This window comes from Sciurus carolinensis, chromosome 8, assembly GCF_902686445.1.
Source record: "Sciurus carolinensis chromosome 8, mSciCar1.2, whole genome shotgun sequence".
NCBI lineage: Eukaryota > Metazoa > Chordata > Mammalia > Rodentia > Sciuridae > Sciurus > Sciurus carolinensis.
The window spans coordinates 144,461,945-144,482,147 of record NC_062220.1 but is presented as its reverse complement, the minus strand read 5'-3'; the positions used below and the strand labels follow the sequence as shown (position 1 = coordinate 144,482,147).

The window sequence follows — 20,203 nt, the reverse complement described above, 5'->3', positions numbered from 1 at the left end:
AATAAAATAAAAAGAGGTATGGATGTAGCTCAGTGACAGAGTATTACTGGATTCAATCCCCTGTACTTAAAAAAAAAAAAAAAAAAAAGAACAGTTAAGAATGCGCTTTAATAGTCATCTCAGTGACCATGATTTAGGTAGACGGGGAAAGTTAATTTTTTTATTTTTTGGGGATACCAATGATTGAACCCAGGGACACTTAACCACTGCGCTACATCCCTGACACCAGCCCACCCACAACCCTCCACCAACCTTTGAAAAAATATTTGAGACAGGATCTCACTAAATTTGCTGAGGCTGGCTTTGAACTTGGGATCCTCCTGTGCCACCATGCCTGGCAAAGGGCTCACACTGTATGGGAGTTCTTTGTATGGAAGTGAGATGGGGAGTAGTAGAGGAAAAATAATTTTGGTGCTAACTAAATGTGGGTTAAAATTCTCACTGTGCCATTTACCAGATCTGTGGTGTTTGATGGATCATAGGGGGAAAAGCCCCACCTTCTCAACAGGGTCTGAGTTTGCAGCCTCTACTCTACATTACAGTATTCCAGCATTCTGCACCCATTGTAATTTTTTTCCTTTATAGTACTGGGGATTGAACCAGGTGTGTGTACTACTGAGCTCATCCCCACCACTTTTTGAGACAGGGGCTCCTTAAATTACCCAGGCTGTCCTCTAATTTTAGATCCTCTTGCTTCAGCTTCATGAGTGGTTGGGATTACAGGTGTGCACTACCATTCCCAGCTTCTAGGTAATACTTTTAAAACACATGTTATATGTCTTTACTCAAAGTCTTCCAATGACTCTCGATTTCAGTAAGCAAAAGTCAAAGCTATTTAGGTAATCTATAATACTATCATCTCTATCCTTTTCTAATCTCATCTCCTACCAGTCTCCCTCCAACCCCCTAACTCTGCTCCGGCCAGAGACCTCTATGTTTTTCTAACACTGGAGGCAACCTTCTGTCTCAGGGCCTTTGCAATAAGCTCACGCTTTGACTGGAGATGCTAATTATTCCCACAGACTACTCCATCTGATTTTTACTCAAATGCCATCTCAGCGAAGCCTTTCCTAACTATCTTATTTACAACAGTAATACAGTCCTCCCCTCTTTTATCGCCTTTGGTTACCCACAGCGAACTGTAGTCTGAAAATATTAACTGGAAAATTCCAGAAATAAATAATTTATAATCATATATATATTTCCTTACCACTGAGCCATATCCCCAGTCCTTTTTATATTTTATTTTGAGACAGGGTATCGCCAAGTTGCTGAGGCTGGCTTTGAACTCGCGATTACTCCTTCCTCGGCCTGCCGAGTTGCTGTCGTGACAGGCGTGCGCTATCGTGCCCGGTCATTTTACATATTGAGTTATTTATACTTTTTAATTAATTCTTTTTTGTAGCGGTGGATGGACAGCATGCCTTATTTTTGCGTGGTGCTAGGGATCGAACCCAGGGCCTCGCGCGTGCTAGGCAAACGCTCCGCCACGGAGCTACGGCCCCAGTTCCTACATACTGAATCTCAACGATGACCCCCAAAAGAAAATACGCTTACTATCTTCATTTAGAAGAATGAAGAAATGGAGGAACCCGAGGCTGAGAGAAATCAAGGAACTTTCTAAGGTTACGGCCACCAAGCGGCCCAGCGATGTGGGGAATGCAATGAATGAAGCTCGACTTGGCGACGGGCCTGGGGGACCGGAACTGACCGCGTGGGAGGCACGCGGCGCGCACCCCGCAGCAGGGCGCTCACGGGGGGAGCCAGGGTGCGCTGGGAGCTGCGTGGCGCCGGCTCTCGGCCACAGACCTGGCAGCTCACTCCGCCGCCGGCCCCGGCGCACGGGAAGCAGGAAGTAGCGGCGGGCGTCGCGCGCGGTGACGTCACGCGGGCGCCGGCGGCGAGGGGCGGGGGCGGAGGAGGAGCGAGCCGGGCTCGGGGGGCGGCTGCACAGTCTCCGGGATCCCCAGGCCTGGAGGGGGGTCTGCGCGCGGCCGGCTGGCTCTGCCCCGCGTCCGGTCCCGAGCGGGCCTCCCTCGGGCCAGCCCGATGTGACCGGGCCCAGCGGAGCCTGAGCAAGGAGCGGGTCCGTCGCGGAGCCGGAGGGCGGGAGGAACATGACATCGCGGAGGTGAGGAGCCCGGAGGGGCCCGGCCGGGGCCTCGGCCCGGCCCCCGCCGCCTTGGCGCGGCCCCGCCCGGGAGGGGGCGCCCCGCCGGGCTCGGACTCGGGCCCCGGGCGCGGGGCAGGCTCCCCGCAGCCCCCTCGGCCGCCCGGGCCGGGGCTCGGCCCGCCGCGCCCCCACCCCTCGGGTCCCCATTCATTTCCTGCCTCCCCGGGTTCCGGCTCCGCAGCCCCGGGGATGCCGGTCGGGACCCGGGCAGGTAGAGCCGCCCGGGGATCCGCGGACGCCAGTGGCCCGGTCGGCGCCGCATTCCTGACCCATTGCCTCATGAGAATTGCCTCATGGTGATTCCGAAATAACCCCGCTCAGTCGCGGAGGCTCCTGGCCCGGGACACGGGGGGGCAGTTGCGCGGGCCTGGGCCCCGGCCGCCGAGCCACTCTGGTCACCCCGCCGCTGGTGTGCACTTGGGGACTTCACTCAGGACCCCTGACTCTTTTGTGTCCATCTCCTTCCCCCCCACCCTCACGTGCCAGAAATGGAAAAACTGACGGTATCTGCAGCCACTAAAAGTATTTCCTTCCTCTGCGATCTTCGCTTTGCGAGGTGGGAGGGAAGGGAGCTTTATCTAATTATTTAATCCTTCACTACAGCCTTAAAAAGTCAGGTAACTAATGATTCCCGTTTTACGGATGTGGAAACTGAGGCTCAGAAGTAACGAGCTAGTGAGTGACAGGATTTGAAGCAGGGTCAGAAGGACGATTCGTGAGTTAATGAGGTCCCTTGAAAAGTCATAGCTAACATTTACTTAGCACTTAATAGAAGGCAAATACATTTAATCCTCACAACAGTCCTTTGAGGCCAATACTAGTATCCCGTTCTAAAGATGAGTAAACCGAGTTTCAAAAGTTAGGCAGTTTACCGTGCCACTAAGCCAGTAAGTGGGAGTCAGAATCTCCAGAGTTAATCACCATGTTGCTATTGTTATTTTGTAATTATTTCTACTCATTTGTAAGCAGTAATTTTGTTGTTAAACACTAGTGGGACCTAGTATCATTTACAAATAATGATACTGCTGCTTCGCATCACTCCTTACATACCACTCACACATAAGACCCATTGTCTATTCTTTGCCATGTTGTCCAGTTAATGGCCACTAACTTAGGCATTTGAAAAAATGATTTCAAGCTGTTAGGGCTATTCGAATGAGAGACTTCAAAATATTAGGAATGTCTCCTTAAAACACACCTGCATGTTATTCATTCATGGATCTGAAATAAAAAGGGAGGGGGAAAAAAAAAGCTTGAAAACTCTTAGGAAGTGAGTGACTTGGACAGGTCTCTTGGCAAGTGCTTGCAGATCTGGGTAATATATAACTGTGCTTCAACAGAGCAGTGTATAGCCTCAAATGTTCTGATTCTTTAGGGAGCTTTTAAATAAAACAGTTGTCTATTCTTTAATCTGTCAAATAGTCATTGAGCCTTTTGTTCCTTGGGTCTGCTCTTCCAGACAAGTAAGGATCTGCTGCTGCTTTAGGGAACAAAAAGACGGGCTGGGGGTGGGGAAAGGGGCTTGGTAGTAATAGACCCTACATTGTCCAGCCTCTTAGTTTAGAAGCAGGGATGTGTGGCATAGTCAGAGCAGCAAGTGGTCACAATGATATTTTGAAATGGAGTCATTCCTTCTCCCTCCATGTTTCATACTCACCTGTTACAGGAAGAAATGTATGCCACCTAAAAAATCAGGTTATGAACCTAGCACGCATAATTGGTGATTGTTATTCCTTTTCATTTTTTTTTTTCTTGGTAATTTTTAACTTGTAATAAACTGTGTATATTTAAGTGTATTATCTGATAATTTTTGACATCTGTATACACTTGGGAAGTGAAGATAATGAACATATGATAATGAACATATTCCTCACCCTCCTGAGGTTTCCTCTGCCCTTTAGATTCCCTCCCTTGTTCTTAAGCAACTACCATTCTGCTTTCTGTTACTATATATTATTTTGCATTTCTAGAATTTTATGTAAATGCAATTAGTGTGTACTCATTGTGCCTGGTTTTTTATGCTCAACATAATTAGACTGAGATCAACATGGTAGTGTGTATCGGGTTCGTACAGTATTCCACTGTAGGATAGAATACTGCAGTGTGCTTAGCCACCTACCTGTGAATGAATATTTGGTGTTTCCAGAGTTTGATTGTCGCAGTAGGTGCTCCAAATGCTTGTGTACAGAGTTTGTATGGGTACATGATTTCATTTCTCATTGGAAAATGCCTAGAAGTGGAATGACTGGCTCATACAGTAGATTCATATTTAACTTTGTCAGAAATTGCTAATCTGTCACATGCTGTAATCCCAGTGATGAGGGAGGTTGAGACAGGAGGATCCCAAGTTTGAGGTCAGCCTGGGCAATTTATTAAGACCCTGTGTCAAAATAAATTAAAAGGGCTGGGTATGTAGTTCAGAGATAGAGGCCCCCTGGGTTCATCCCAGTGTCACCAAGGAAAAAAAAAAAGGAAAAAGAAATTTCTAAATCGTTGATCTGTTTTCAAAAGTGATCATACTGCTTACAATCCCCCACCCCACCCCTGCACAGGGGTTTGAACACAGGAGTACTCTACTGCTGAACTACACCCCCAACCGTTTTTATGTAATTTATTTATATCTTTATTTTTATGTGGTGCTGCTGAGGATCGAACCCAGTGACTCACATGTGCTAGGCAAGCACTCTGCCACTGAGCTCCAGCCCCAGACCCCCTTTTTATTTTTTATTTTGAGGCAGTCTCGCTAAATTGCCCACACTGGCCTTGAACTCGTGATCCTCCTGCCTCAGCCTCACGAGTAGCCGAGATTACAGGCGTGCGCCACCACACTCAGTAGTTTATGTTTCTACCAGCAGGCTGTGGAGTCGTATGCAGTTCCTCTGCATCCTTCCCAACACTTAGTATAGTCAATCTTTAGGATTTTAGCATTTTAATAGATTTATCATTTCACTCTAATTTGTTTTTCCCTAATGATCAATCATGTTGGTTTTCTTTTCATGTGCTATCTGTATATTTTCTTTGACGATGTGTCTGTTTAAATCTATTGTCCATTTTTTTTTTCTATTGTCCATTTTTTAATTAGTGTGTGTGTGTGTGTGTGTGGTTCTGGGGATTGAATCCAGGTGTGCTCTACCACTGAGCCACATCCCTGGCTTTTTAAAAAGATTTTTTGTCTTGCAGCAAAAAGTAAAAAAGCATTATTTTTATAAAATGAAGTTGTCGGGGCTGGCCTCAAACATGGGATCCTCTTGCGCTGGCCTGGACTAGCAGGATCACAGGGGTGGGCCACCATCCTGACATTATTTGTTTCCTTATTAGTGAGGTTCAAGGATTCTTTATATGAGTACAAGCCCCTTATCTGATTTGCAGAGATTTTTCTCCTAGTGGTGACTTGTCTTCACTTTTTTTTAAAAACAGTGTTTTGAAGAACAGAGGTTTTTAATTTTGATGAAGTCCTGTTTATCAATTTTTTTTTGTATGGATCATGCTTTTGGTATTATTTCTGAGAAGTCCTAGCTTAACCCAAGGGCTTTTTTTTTTTTTTTTGTCTTTTACAAGTTTAATAGTTTTAGGCTTATGATTTGCTTTTTTAACCCTCACTACGGGGAACCGAATGTAGGACCTTCTGTATTCTAGACATCTTTGACCACTGAACTGTATCACCAGCATTTCATATTTTATTTTGAGTCAGTGTCTCACTAAGTTGTCAAGGCTGGAACCTGGCCTTGAACTGTTGATCTTCTTGCCTCTGCCTCCTAAATTGCTGGGATTGCAGGAGTGTGCCACTATGCCTGGCCTGGTCTCTTTCTTGCACGTAGATAGCCAGTGTTTGCCATACTGTGTGTAGAAGAGACTATCCCTGTTGAGTTTGTACCTTTGTTGAAAATCACTTGTCCTGTTGGGTGCAGTGGTGCTCACCTGTGATCCCAGTGACTTGGAGGCAGAGGCAGGAGGATTGCAAATTTGAGGCCAGCCTGGGCAATTTAGTGAGACTGTGTCTCAAAACAGTTAAAAGGACTGGAGATGGAACTTAGTGTTTTAAAAAAAAAAAAAAAAAGGAAGAAAGGAAAGTCAGTTGCCCTTTATGTGTGGGTCTGTTTCTGGACTCTTCTATTCCAATAGGTGTTTGTCTATCCTTATGCCAGTACCACATAGTCTTGATTATTGTAGCTTATTTATTTACTTATTATATATGGTACTGGGGGTTTAACCCAGGGGCACATTGCCACTGAGCTATAACCCCAGCCCTTATATTTTTTAAAAATATTTTTTTAGTTGTCCATGGACATTTATTTATTTATTCATTTATTTATTTATTTATAGGTGGTGCTAAGGAACCCGAGCCTCACACATGCTAGGCAAGTGCTCTTCTGCTGAGCCACAACCCCAGCCTCCTTTTCTTATTTTTTATTTTGAGACAGGATCTCACTATGTTGCTGAGGCTAGTGAACCTCCTGCCTCAGTCCAGAGTGGCTGGAATTTCAGGTGCTATTGTGCGTGACCTTATTGTAACTTTATAGTAAGTCTTGAAGTTAGATTCTGCTAGTTCTCCAACTTTTGTTTTTTCAGTGCTGGGGATTGAACCCAGGGCCTTTTGCTTGCGAGGCCAGCACTCTACCAACTGAGCTACATCCCCAGCTCTCCAACTTTGTTCTTTATCAAATTATTTTGAATCTAGTATTAATTCATTCAACAAGTGGTTATTGAGCCACTCAGGTTTAGCAGTAAGATAGGCAAAGATTCCCTTTCTCTTGACCTAGAAAGAAAGAATAAATATGAATAAATACAGTAGTTTCAGGTAGTAATAAATGACTGGGGTAGAGCGACCCACAGAAACGTGAGGAAATGCATTTGGTTTTGGTGGGGAATGTAGGGCAGGTTTTTCTTGGGGAAGTTATTATATGAGCTGATACTTGAATGACAAGCGTTACACTGAATTTTGTTGTTCTTAATTATCAAAATGTCTCCTTTTGATTAGTGTCTATAGATTTTTGTATGCATTCAGTAATTAAAATACTTGCATATTCTCTTTACTAATACCTTTTAACATCCTAGGTAGGGAAACTTAGCACATTGGGTAATTGAATGACTCCTAGGTAATTTAGCAGTATTTTTATGGAATTTAGTTTTTTTTTTTTTTTTTTTTTTTTTTTTTTTTGTGGTGATGTGCTAGGCAAGTGTTCTACCTCTGAACTATCGCCCTAGCCCCTGAATTTAGGACTTTTAGGATTTGAGATTGCTTATATGCCCTACTCTGCACTTGTTCAGCTGACAAAACTACCTGTGTTTAGAATCTCCTCTTAGCATATATTACATCATTTACATTTGCTTTTGTTGCTCTAAAAGATATGTACTTGAGCTTGAACTGAGAGGGGCAGAAAATTGGGCTTGTTCTCAGACTCCAGGCTTTTGGTTTATCTACTGCAGGTCAAGTACATTTTGTCCCAGGCTGTCCCTGGTGGCCATGTTTGTTTATCTCCTGTGGGAGTAAATAAACTTGCCTTGCTGAAAAATAACAGTTCTGTGCCTTTCCAGTTGCAACTGGGTTGTCTTTATTAATGTCATGTCCTGATATGAGGCCAGGGTTTTGGCCAGAGTTGCTCAAGTGCAGAGGCTGCTGCTAAGATGACTTGCCCTTCTTGTGCACGGTCAATGTGGAGACTGTGAGGAGTTGCACATGACCCTGAGAAGCAGAGCCAGCTCATGTTTGTGATTGTTACTAGCAGGCCTTGATGTACTTTGTTAGGCAGCTGCAGAACAATAGGGACTCGGCTTATTCCTCTTTCCTTTGGGAAACAGGCACACTTGTGGTCTAATGTTGACATTTTTAAGGAAAAGAAAGGCGAATCCTGGTGTTTAGCAGGTTCTGAGGTAGTTATGGATTACACCAGGGTTCGAGATCCCCGAAATGCATTCAGTTGCCCTAAAATGCAGCCTAGTTCATTACTTTGGCTTTGGAGGGTTGTGTACATTTAGCAGACATGTATGTGCTGTGGTCCTTGGCAATACTCGTATATGACAGGTTATCCGTGTTTGCAAGGAGCATTGAATTTAGAGAGGAGATAGACTTTTTATGCCAGCATCAAATGAGTTTGATGAAGTTAGTATCAAACTGAAATCCAAAAATGTATCAGTATATGATATACTGTGTTGAATGTATTTATATACTCATATACTGATAAACCCATAAACACTGTGTATGATTATATATACATAAATGTTTATGTGTCTATAAATGCCTACCTAGAAACATATGCACATCCATACAAAGTCTGTTTTTCTTCTTTTGGTACCAGGGATTGAACCCAGAGCTTTGACTTGTGATCTGCCCGCCTCAGCCTCCCTCCCAAGCCCCACTTGGAGAAGCCCCAGCTTCTTCTCTTTTCTTTTTTGTGATCCTAGGGATGGAACCCAAAACCTTACATGTGCTGCTGAGCTACACGCCCAGCCCTTTGAGGTCTACTTTAATGATGATGGGATATGGGTGTAAGTCTTTATCATCCCGTTGGCCACAGAAATGAAATATCTGCCATTCATGGAGAAGTCTCTATGGTGGGGTTACTACATGCCAGGCCCTGAGCAAGGTGTTGCATGTTCCAGCTCTTAGGAACAGTGCATGCAGATGCGCTGGGTGGGGACACTCTTGGAGTTTTGGAGAGCAGGAGGCAGCAAGTGCAGGAGCTGTGAGATGGGTGAGGACTAGACTGTGCAGGGATTCTTATTTATTGATTTATTTTGGATGGAACCCAGGGCCTTGTGCATGCCAAGCACATGCTCTAGCACTGAGCTACACCCCAGCCCTGTGCAAGAATTCTTAAGGTCTTCAGTGTCGTGTGTACCATGGACTGGAGTTTGGATTGTATTTTAAGAGCAGTGCAAAACCATAGAAGGATGTGATCAGGGAATAGCATGAGCTGATCTATTTAAAAATATCCTTCTGACTACGGGAAGACAGGATCATAGGAGGCAGGAGGGGGTTCAGGGAGAGAGGCTTTGAAGCAGGTAGAAGCAATTTGGAGAAAGACATTTTCAGAGGCACTTTTGTTTTATTGCCTTGTCATCAGAGCAGAGATGCTGACGAGTGAGCCTGCCTGAGCAGACTGTGATTTGTATGGACACATCTGTACTACCCTGGAGAGCTGCCTTTACGACTTTTTTGTAGCTTCTTACTTAAATTGCATGCCTCTGTTGACTGCTTCTCTTCATGATTTGTCCTTTTCCTATAGTATTAATTTAAAAAATATTTTTTCTTTTCCTGTAAAATATTAAAAAATTAATTAGGAAAGAAAGATGTGTTCTTTTGTATGTATATGTATACACACACATATACATGTATATTCTTTCTCATATAAGAATATACACATAATCTCATATAAGAATATTCTTTCTCATATAAGAATATATACATATATAAAAATATACTGTGTATATATACATTTTTTGTGTGTGTGTATGTGTGTGTTTGTGTGAGTGAGAGAGAGAGAGAGAAATTGGAGATTTAACTCAGGACCTTGAGCATGCTAGGCAAGCGCTCTATCACTGAGCTACATCCTCAGCCTGAGGAATTTTCTTGTGATCTGTAGAAAGTACCAAAGTAGAATGCTCTCCTCAAGAACAAAGATAATAATTTTTCCAGAGTAGGAGGTAAGAAAGAACCCAGGACCACTTTCTGTATAGACAAGAAACAGGTATTAGACTTTGGACTCCTAGCTTTGTTGTTGTTGTTGTTTATTTGTTTGTTTTTCATAGGAAGGACTGAACCTAGGGGTGCTCTCCCCCTGAGCTGCATCCCCTTCAATTTTTTTTTGTTTTGTTTTAAGTAGAGTCTTGCCAGCTTAAACTTGCTTCTTAGTATAGGAGCTTTAAGTTCCTGAAATTGTTGACCTGCTTGACGGTTTCCCTACATCGTTGGGGGAAGGAGATACATAGATAAAACAAAGTGTTCAGCATCATTGGATTTTCCTTTTGTTTCATCAGCATTTTAAAAAGCTCACGTAAGTTCTTAGCCTCAAAAGCAAAGCCTTTGCAGAATCTGTGTTCATGAATCAGGGATTTATATATTTTTATTTATCTTATTGGGCCTTGGACATCTAAGCAGATGTTCTACCTCTGATTTATTTCCTGCACCCCCAACCAGGGATTTAGGTTTTTCGTGTGAATTCCTTATCGGTAGTTTGGGTTTGTAAACCCTGTTTTTTTTTTGTTGTTGTGGTTGTTTTGTTTTGTTTTTTGGTCCTGGGGATTGAACCCAAGGATCTTCACCACTTAGCCATATCCCAGCCGTTTTTTATTTTTCATTTTGTGACAGGATCTCACTAAGTTGCCAGCCTCCTGCCTCAGCCTCCTGAGTCGCTGGGATTAAGGTGTGTGCTACCTTAGCAGCCTGGTTTGTGAGCTCATGCCCTTTATTTCATAAAGCCTCCTCAGCACAAGCTGTGTCCTGAAGCCCACTTCAGAGCTTGACTCGAGGCTCTTTTCACAAGTGCTGGTGGTATGTGGTTGGTGTTGCGGGATCCTGGAGGCAGGATGCAGTCAGTCTGGCCAGGGGTCCTACAGGTCCTGGCTGTTGTCTCAAAATGGCAGCAGCCACGTGTAACCAAACCTGCAGGTACTGTGACAGTGAACTTCCAGGCAACAGCAGGCAGCTAGAGATCCACTGGCAGTCTGCGGTCAGTGTGCTGGCTGCTGTCAGACTATTGGCAGATGAACCTTGGGCGGTTAGTGATGGGTAGGTGAAAGGCAGGCGATGGACAGGCAAGAGGCAGGCAAATGGTGGATGGTAGGTGCCAGACAGTGAGCAATCTGCACTCAAAAAGTAGTCGATATGCTGGCAGACTGCAGGTGATCATGGTAGACAAATGGGGTAAACAGCAGGGATCGATAAGCAGCAAAAACTGCCTCACCGAGAAACAGATATCCTCTGCTTGAAACTGGAGTTTCGTAGTGACAAGGAACGCAGCCTCCCTCTAGTCCACCATCTTGGATCTATATGGTATGTGAAGTCTTAATTTTTAGGTGACACTGGGAAATGAACCCAAGGCCTCACACATGCCTAGCACACGCTCTACCTCTGAGCTACACCCCCTGCCTGTCTTTGTGTCCTCAAAACTAATTCAGTCAACAGCCATTTGTAAAGGGCCCACTGTGTGCAGGTGGGAACTGGAATGTGTATCTTCTCACCCTGTCTGGACCCATTGTATTAATGGCCTTGTTGATAAGTGGAGTCATTCTGATTTGCCTTTCCCCCTCCTTGCCAGTAAATACAGATGCATTACAGAACATTACAGTTTTTGTTTGTTTAGTTTTTAGTGTAATCCTATTGTGTCAAATTTCTGCTTGGGGGAGGCAGAAGTGTGGAGTCTTTTTTTGGCCTCAGTAGCTAATATCCTAAGTGCTTATAATCCTAGAGACCAGCCCTATAAATGAAGATTTCCAATAATTCCCTGTTCCTTTCTACTTTCCCTAACTAAAATCTCAGGGTTTGAATTAATTCTAACTATTCTTTAGAGTGACCAGCGTGCTACAAAATTATCAGTGATTAAACACAAATATTAGACATGTACTTGGGAAGAAGAAGGTTTTGGTAATTACAAATGCCTTTTGGGAAGATAGCCAAGGAAGGAGAGTTTAAAATATATTAAAGCTAACGTAGAGGGGTTATGGAATGGAAACTTCAATTTCTATTTATATGTTCTTTGACATAATGTAGAGAGCGAGCCAGAGCCATGAGGAAGTTTATTGTAGAAAGGCAGTGCACCTTAAGCGACACATCCATCAAGATGGCCTGTGTGAAACCAGCATAATTGTGCATGAGAACTGTCCATCCGCACGACACCCACCAGCCATGGTAACCGTAACGACAGTGACACCAATGCTTATTAAGCCCTTGCTGTGTCCAGCCTGTGTGCTAAATGCTAGGTTCTGTCTCCCTCTAAGATACCGTGCTCATCTGTTTGCTTTTAATAACAGGATTGGTATAATTATAAACTGTAAATGAAATAATGCTGTTCGTTTAATAAAAGGGTAAGGAGACGACCACCCTTTATCTCCCGTTGCTGATCCTGCTGATGGGTGAGGTGGCGCCTGCCTGGCCTCACCTGCGGCTGTGAAGGTCGCTTTGACAGCAGTTTCTACACCCTCAGCGTCAGCAGGTTACTCTGGGAAAGTGTTATTCTATAAAATATGCCATAGTGAGAACCATCTGAATTCCAAGTCCCACTTAGAAATAGAGAGCAGAATATCAGGGTTAAAACTTGGATTTCTTTTTTTTTTCTTAGTTGTAGATGGACACAATACCTTTATTTTATTTTATTCATTTTATGTGGTGCTGAGGATCAAACCCAGTGCCTCATATGTCGTAAGCAAGTGCTGTACCACAGAGCCGCGATCCCAGCCCCTTGGATTTCTTTAGTTGATCATTTTTTTTTTCTTGGTGTTGAGATTGAACTCAGGGCCTTGTGCACCACTGAGCAAGAGCTTTGCCACTTAGCAACATTCCCCAGCCTGAGTTTGATTCCTCAGGTTCACTTTGCCTGTTTGGCACCTGGCAAAACATTAATTAGATATAGATACAATTTTAACCAGGTATCATGTATAAAAACCAACAATATTTTTCCTTATTATCATAGCCAGTTAATAATCACTGGAAAAAGTGTTTGTAATAATATAAGGATAGAGAAATTATCGTTTTTGTAATTATAAGGTTTTAAAATTTTATCATTTGTTATGTAATTTACAAGGTTTTTGGTGGTATTGGGTATTGAACCCGGGGTATTCTACCACTGAGCTACAACCCCAACCCTTTTAAATTTTTTTTATTTTGAGACAGGTTCTCACTAAATTCCTTAGGGCCTTGCTAAGTTGCTGAGGCTGGCCTTGTACTTTTGATCCTTCTATCTCAGCCTCCTGAACCTCTGCAGTTATATGTGTGTACCACTGCATCAGGCTGGTCCTTTTTAATATTTATTTTGAGATAGGGTCTTGCTAAATTGCTCAGGCTGTCCTGAAACTTGCAATCCTCTTCCTTTATTCTCCTGAGTAGCTGAGATTATAGGCATGTACCACCACACATGGTTTATTTGGAATTAATTCCAAACTTAGACAAAAGATACGAGAATAGGAATAGTTTATGGAGTTGGGTGTGGTGGCACAGGCTTGTAATCCCAGCGACTCAGGAAACTAAGGCAGGAGATTACAAATAGGAGGCCAACTTCAGCAACTTAGTGAGGCCCTAAGCAACTTAGTGAGACCCTGTCTCAAAATAAAAAATAAAAAGGGCTGGGGGATGCGACTCAGTTGTAAAACTCTCCTGATTAATCCCTAGTACCAAAAAAAAAAAAAAAAAAAGGAATAGTTTCATTTTTTCATTTAGCAACAGACTCTTGCTAAGTTGTTTCAGGTCTAAGTTGATGAGGCTGGCCTTGAACTTGTGATCCTTCTGCCTCAGCCTTCCAAGTCACTATGATTACAGGAGTGTGCCATCACATCATGCCAAGCTTCACCAGTATTAATATCTTATCCCATTTGTTTCTTACACTATATGTGTGTACAGATACATAATATTTTATGTATTAGACAATACTTTTGTCTAATCTCATATGTTCTGGCTGTGTCAGTGGATCCAATAATGGACTTCATAGCATTTTCCCCTCTGCAGTACTAGATCTAGTTATATTTAGTTGTTGGGTTTCTTCAGTCTGGAACATTTCTGCAGTCTTTCATGATAGCAATTTTTAAAAAATATGAACTCTTCACTCTTATGAAATAGAAGATCTTCCCTTTTCCTGCTGGGGTGGGATCTTTACTACATTGTTCGGTTGGCCTCAAACTCTTGCCCCCGTGTGATCCTCCTGCCACAGCCTCCTTGCCCAATATCTGGGTCTATAGGTGTGTGCCACCAGGCCCTGCTTGTGTTCTCATTTTGGGTTTGTCTGATGTTTCATCGTTTTTCAGTTTCAGCATCCTCACCAGACTTTATGTAGATGTGTCCTTAAAGTATCATGTCTGGATGTACATGAAGTCTGTTGATGACTTTAATTTTAATCTTATAAGTGCATAAGAGTTTGTCCAGCCCGGCACGGGGGCTCACACCTGTAATTCCAGTGGCTCGGGAGGCTGAGGCAGGAGGATCTTGAGTTCAGAGCCAGCCTCAGCAACTTGGTGAGACCCTAAGCAACTCAGTGAGACCCTGTCTCTAAATTAAATACAAAATTGGACTGGGGATGGGCTCAGTGGTTGAGTGCCCCTGAGTTCAATTCCAGTACCAAAAAAAAGGTTTGTCCATTTTCTCCATTGTAGAAGTAAATATACAACAATATACATTGCAGTGTTTTTCTAATGTATAATTGCATTATATAATTTTGTCTATTTTTCTCCCTTGCAAGCAGTGGACAGGGAGATAGTTTAAAACTGTACAGATACTCTGGTCCTTTCAGTTTCTCTTTCTCCTTCAGTTCAATTTCCATGAATGGTTTTTGACTTATCGAATTTTTATTATGTTTGCTATTTGCTTGTTGGAAGTTTTATAGTTTTTAAGGCTATAGCAGTAGGTATTATTTAATTTTTGTAGTACTGGGAATTAAACACAGGGGTGCTCTATCATATTCCCAGCCCCGCCTTTTTTTTGTACCAGAGTTTGAACCTAGGTGCCTTAACCACTGAGCCACGTCCCCAGCCCTTTTTAGTTTTTATTTTGAGACAGGGTCTCACAAAGTTGCTCAGTCTGGCCTGGACCCTGCTTCAGCCTCCCAAGTAGCTGGGAGTGAAGGCATGTGTCATTGAACCTGGCTGGCAGTAGGTTTTTAAAAACAAATACTTGGGGGTGGGTTGGGGTGGATCCTAAAGCCAGGCTCATGCTTGTATTGCCAACTACTCAGGAGGTTGAGGCAGGATGGCAGGTTTGAGGCCAGCCTCAGCAACTGAGTGAGACCTGCCTGAAAATAAAACAAAACGACGAAGGGATGGGTGCAGTGGTGGAGTGCCCTTGGGTTCAGTCCCTGATGGCACTCCACTCCCCTGAAAAAAAAATTAGGAAGAGATGGGTAATCTGGTATTTTATGCTAGATAAAATACATGCTGTGATAACTGGGCTTACTTAGTGTTCATAAAAATGCAACTTATTAAATGAAAATGTATATACTTCTTTAAAATGTGTATGCTTATTAACTTTATTGAAAAACAAATTTGGAATGTGTGATTTTTTTTTTTTTTTTGATATTGTTAAAGGCACTTAATAGAAACATTTTTTTCTTTGTATAAATTAAAGCTTAGAACCAAACGGTTTATATCCTGCCTACTGTCACCCTGGTAGAGAGGTTGCTGACCTATGTAAAGGTGTTTATCACTTTCTTTTCCTCCACCATTCAGCAAACAGAACTTTCCAGTTACTTCAGAATAAATATGAATTCCATTGCTTTAAATGGTATCTGTTTACTGGGCTATACCATGTCACCCACCTGCAGTTAGTCCTGGGAAAGAACCTCTGCGCCCGTTACTTTGTATCTGTACCGGTTACCGTAATTGCCAGCACACCTTTCCAGGGAGGGGCACAGGACAAAGCTTGGATGGAGTGTGGCCAGGGCACCAGCCTGGTTTGGGAGGTGAAGAGAAGTGGCTGAAGAGTTCCTTTCCCCAGTGGGGTTAACTTAGAACACCAAAATCTGGTATTCCCAGATGCATGGGGAGTTTTGGGGCGAGCTTCTGCCTCATGCTCAGGAGCCGCAGATCTTGACTTGCCAAACTTAAAATGCCTGCGGTAGAATACAGATGGGGGACACTTCCTCCTCAGCGCGGTGGATCGGGTCCGAAGTGTCTGTGTAAGAGTGACTCTTGTATTTTGTCACAGGTCTGCTGGGCCGAGCTGAGGAGAGCCTTTGCCCTCTGCAGGCAGCTCCTGGCTCTTCCTGAGCGGTGCCTGGTGCCTGGTGCCTGGGTGGGAGGAGCAGGCATCTGACGGCTCGTTGACGCCGCTGCCACCACCGCCACCGGGTTAGAGATGTGAAACCATGTGTACGTGGGAGAGCAGGGACAGCGCACCCGCAGGCTGCTCTTCCTTCCCTTCTAGCGACAGATACTTATTAAGGAACTTACTCCTTAGCCAGGGGTTGGGGCACACTGGGGAGAGGAGTAGATGTGTCCCCTGTCCTCATGGAACTGCAGGTCTAGCCTTTAGCCTGGCGCTTGTAGGAATCCGATTGGACGCCGCGCTGTGGGAGCAGGGGTTAGTGGGAGAGGAGGTGGTGGGGAATGACTGTGGGCCCCGAGGGAAAAGCTCAAGCAAAGGCCGCAAGTGGCTCGTTTGAGGAAATCAGAGAGGTCATCAGATCGCGAAACTCGCTAGGGACCACATTTTGCAGGGCCCAGCTAAAATCTGTGACTTTAAGTGTTTTCTCATGCCTGAAAACAAACTTCTTAGTTCCAAAGGTGAAGCGGAAGGTTTGGTTCATGCTAAGCATTTTACATATATTAATTTATTTCCATTGAGCAACCATGCTGTGAGCTAAGTTTCTAATCATGGCAGGAAACCCAGCAGCCAGAGTGGAAAAACCTGCTAAATTTAACCATGCCTAGATGAACTTCGGCAGGGAAAAAAGTACAGACAGTAAAAAGGGAAAAATCTAAGACAAATATTTGCCACTTACAACAAAGGGTAATTTTCTGATTCTATCACGAGCCTCTACAAATCAATAAGGAAAATATTAATAGGAGATGAGCAATGATAAGCCGACAAGACAGAAAAGGAAAAATAAGTGGTGTGAAAACATTAAAAACAGTTCATTTTTAAAAAGAAATATGTGATGAGGGCTGGGCTGTGGGGCTCAGTGGTAGAGCCCTTGCTTAGCATGCACGAGGCCTGAGTTGCTTTCCCAGCGCTGCCAAAAATAAAAATAAAGTAAATAAAGAAGCTATGTTAAAAAATATGTAACAAAATGGTATCATTTTTCATTAACAGACACAGATAAAAATGTTTGATAATATATAGCATTGGTAAAAGAGACAAAGGGGTTTCACATGTAAATTATGTCTTTTCTAGGGCAGTTTGACATTATTTGTCAAAATAGAAAAATATATATCTAAATAAAGCATTCTTAAATTTTATTTTTATTATTATTTTTTATTGTAAACAAATGGGATACATGTTGTTTCTCTGTTTGTACATGGAGTAAAGGCATACCATTTGTGTAATCATACATTTACATAGGGTAATGGTGTTTGATTCATTCTGTTATTTTTTCCCTTCCCCTCCATAAATAAAGCATTTTTAAAAAATTAACTTATGTAGGTAAATGTACATAAAGATGATTGTACAGGATATGTTCTGCACATTATTTGTAGTAACAAGCATCTGGGACTCACAAGCACTCTAATAGGGATGATTATGGATGGTACATTTATACAATGGAAAGTTGTGTACACATTACAAAGCATGTACTGATACAGAAAGACCTTCAAGTTTTGCAAGTGAAGAAACTGGGTGTGCATCAGGAGGATCCCATTTGTGTGCATTGATGTGTGTGTGTGCAGTTGTGTTTCCCCAAGCGGGTGTGGAGGGAGTAGTGTGTATGCACTCATGCACACATACATAGGCATAGATGCATATGCATTTACATATACATACATATACATAGAATTTTTTTTTTTTTTTTTTTGTAGTGGGGATTGAACCCAGGGGTGCTGTACCACCGAACTGCACCCTCAGCCTTTTTATTTTTTATTTTGAGACAGGAACTTGCAAAGTTGCCCAGGCTGGCCTTGAACTCATGATTCTCCTGGCTGCCCCACTGTGCCTGGTAGCATAGGGCGTTTCTTAAAGATGAAGAGACCGCTGTGTGTAGTTACTTCTGACCGGTGCAGCTGAACATCTAAAAGGAAGCTTACATTTTGCCTTGATTCTTTTACCTTTCTGAACCATTATAATGAATGAATCCAAAAGATTTTAGAAAGCTTATTTTTTTCCCAAAAACAAGATAAAAAAGGGGGGGTGTGCTCTAAGAAATCAAAGGGGTTAAATGAGAAAGACAGAAAGAAAGAAAGAAAGAAAGAAAGAAAATAAGAAAATCAGTGGGGCTGGTGAAGTGGCTCCATGGTAGAGCATCCCTGGGTTCAATCCCCAGTACTGGGTGGGGAGATGGCAGTAGCTGGGCCTGTGGTATTTCACTTAATGAAGACTAATAACGGGGCAGGATGGTGAGAGAGCACAGCAGTGGGGATTTTTCACTTTCCCTAGAGAGTGCCTGGCACTCTAAAATCAATCTCTCTCCCTTTCTTTTTAGTACCGGGGATTGACCCCAGGACAGTCTACCCTTTTTATTTTATTTTTATTTTTATTTTTTTATTTTTTTGAGACAGGTTCTAAGTTGCTTAGGGCCTCACTAAATTGCTGAGGCTGGTTTGGAACGTGGGATCCTCCTGCCTCAGCCTCCCCAGTCACTGGGATTACAGGTAAGTACCACTACACCCAGTTACCCCCCAACCTTTTTATCTTTTGTTTGGAGACAGGGTCTCACTACATTGCCAAGGCTGGCAGTTTTCTCCAAAGCTTTTTTATCTCCTTCATTCATGGGATAATAATAGGCTTACTTACTTTAGGATACGTCAAATGCTATAAAATATCCATCTTTATAATTTAAAAAGAATTAGAATCATGTCAGAATTAGAAACAGGGTTTCTTCCTGCAGCTCACTGAAGTAGCCAAACAGCAAAAGACAGACAGAAAGCAGAAAGTTGAAAATAATTGGCAGCTATGAGACCAAACCTAAGCCACCAGTGATCGTGGATTAAGTCCCCCAATTAATGACTGAGTCAAATGGAGTTAAAAAGAAAAATCCAATTGTGTTCTACTCAGAAAGGACAAGTAGACACAGAAATAATGACAAAGAATAAATCACACATAGGCAAAGGAGGATTTTTGGGTGGTACCAATAATAGGCTAAGTAAAGATTCAAGCTAAAGAATATTAAATAATTTTTTAAGAGTCATTTCACATTGATAAAAGGTATGATCTGTGGCAAGTATAGTTAATCTTTTTATGTATTGAAGAGGGGAACAAGAAACAAACCAGCAAATGAACTATAATAGTTCTAAGGCTGTTTTGCATGCTTTAACCCAACCATTCTCACATCCTATCAAGCAGGCACCATGAGTAGCCACGTTTCATGGATAAAGAGACTGAGGTAGTCTGTAATCCCAGTGAGTCAGAGGCTGAGGCAGGAAGATTGTAAGTTTGAGGCCAGCCTTAGCAATGTAGTGAGACCCTGTCTCCAAACAAAAGATAAAAAGGTTGGGGGGTAACTGGGTGTAGTGGTACATACCTGTAATCCCGGTGACTGGGGAGGCTGAGGCAGGAGGATCCCACGTTCCAAACCAGCCTCAGCAATTTAGTGAGGCCCTAAGCAACTTAGAACCTGTCTCAAAAAAAAAAAAAAATAAATAAAAATAAAAAATAAATAAATAAAATAAAATAAAAAGGGTATACTTTCCTGGGGTCAATCCCCAGTACTAAAAAGAAAGGGAGAGAGATTGAGAGATTGATTAATTAGCTTGCCTGTGAGATGGGGCATACTAGAATTTGGAATAGAGCTTAGACTCTATAATCTGTCTGCTACAGTAACCAAGAAGAGCCTTCAGATCTGCTTTTACTTTTGTTATTATGATTCTTTGCAGTGCTGGGATTTGAACCCAGGGTATTGCATGCTTAGCAAATGCTTTACCACTGATCTACACTCCCAGCCCTTTTTAAAGTTTATTTTTGTAGTATAGTGACCCAGGCTGACCTTGAACTTGGTGATTCTGTGTTGTAGCCTTCTGAGGAGCTGAGATTTATAGGTATGCTCCTATCTACTTTTAAAATGTGTTTTTCAGAAGCATTTTCCTGATGTTTCTCTCCATAGGTAGGTTTTAGATGTGCAGATTGAAAATCGTAAGGGTGTAGTTTAGTGATAGAGTGTGCTTAGCATGTTCGGGGCTCTGGGTTCAAACTCCAGAACAAAACAAGACACAAAAACTGTGTAAATGCTGAAAGAGTGAAATGCC

General features: G+C 42.8%; 1 protein-coding gene across 4 annotated transcripts in view; it reads left to right on the top strand.

Moving 5' to 3' along the window:
• The first annotated feature begins 1,919 nt into the window (after positions 1–1,919).
• The window catches only part of Ptpn11 (protein tyrosine phosphatase non-receptor type 11), an 86,749-nt gene continuing 68,465 nt past the window's right edge, over positions 1,920–20,203 (top strand). For all 4 annotated transcript variants that reach the window (XM_047560850.1, XM_047560848.1, XM_047560849.1 and 1 more), the window contains exon 1: positions 1,920–2,131. In XM_047560850.1, coding sequence (XP_047416806.1) covers positions 2,118–2,131 — 14 coding nt within the window. In that variant the 5' untranslated portion in view covers positions 1,920–2,117. The remainder of the gene's footprint in view (positions 2,132–20,203) is intronic.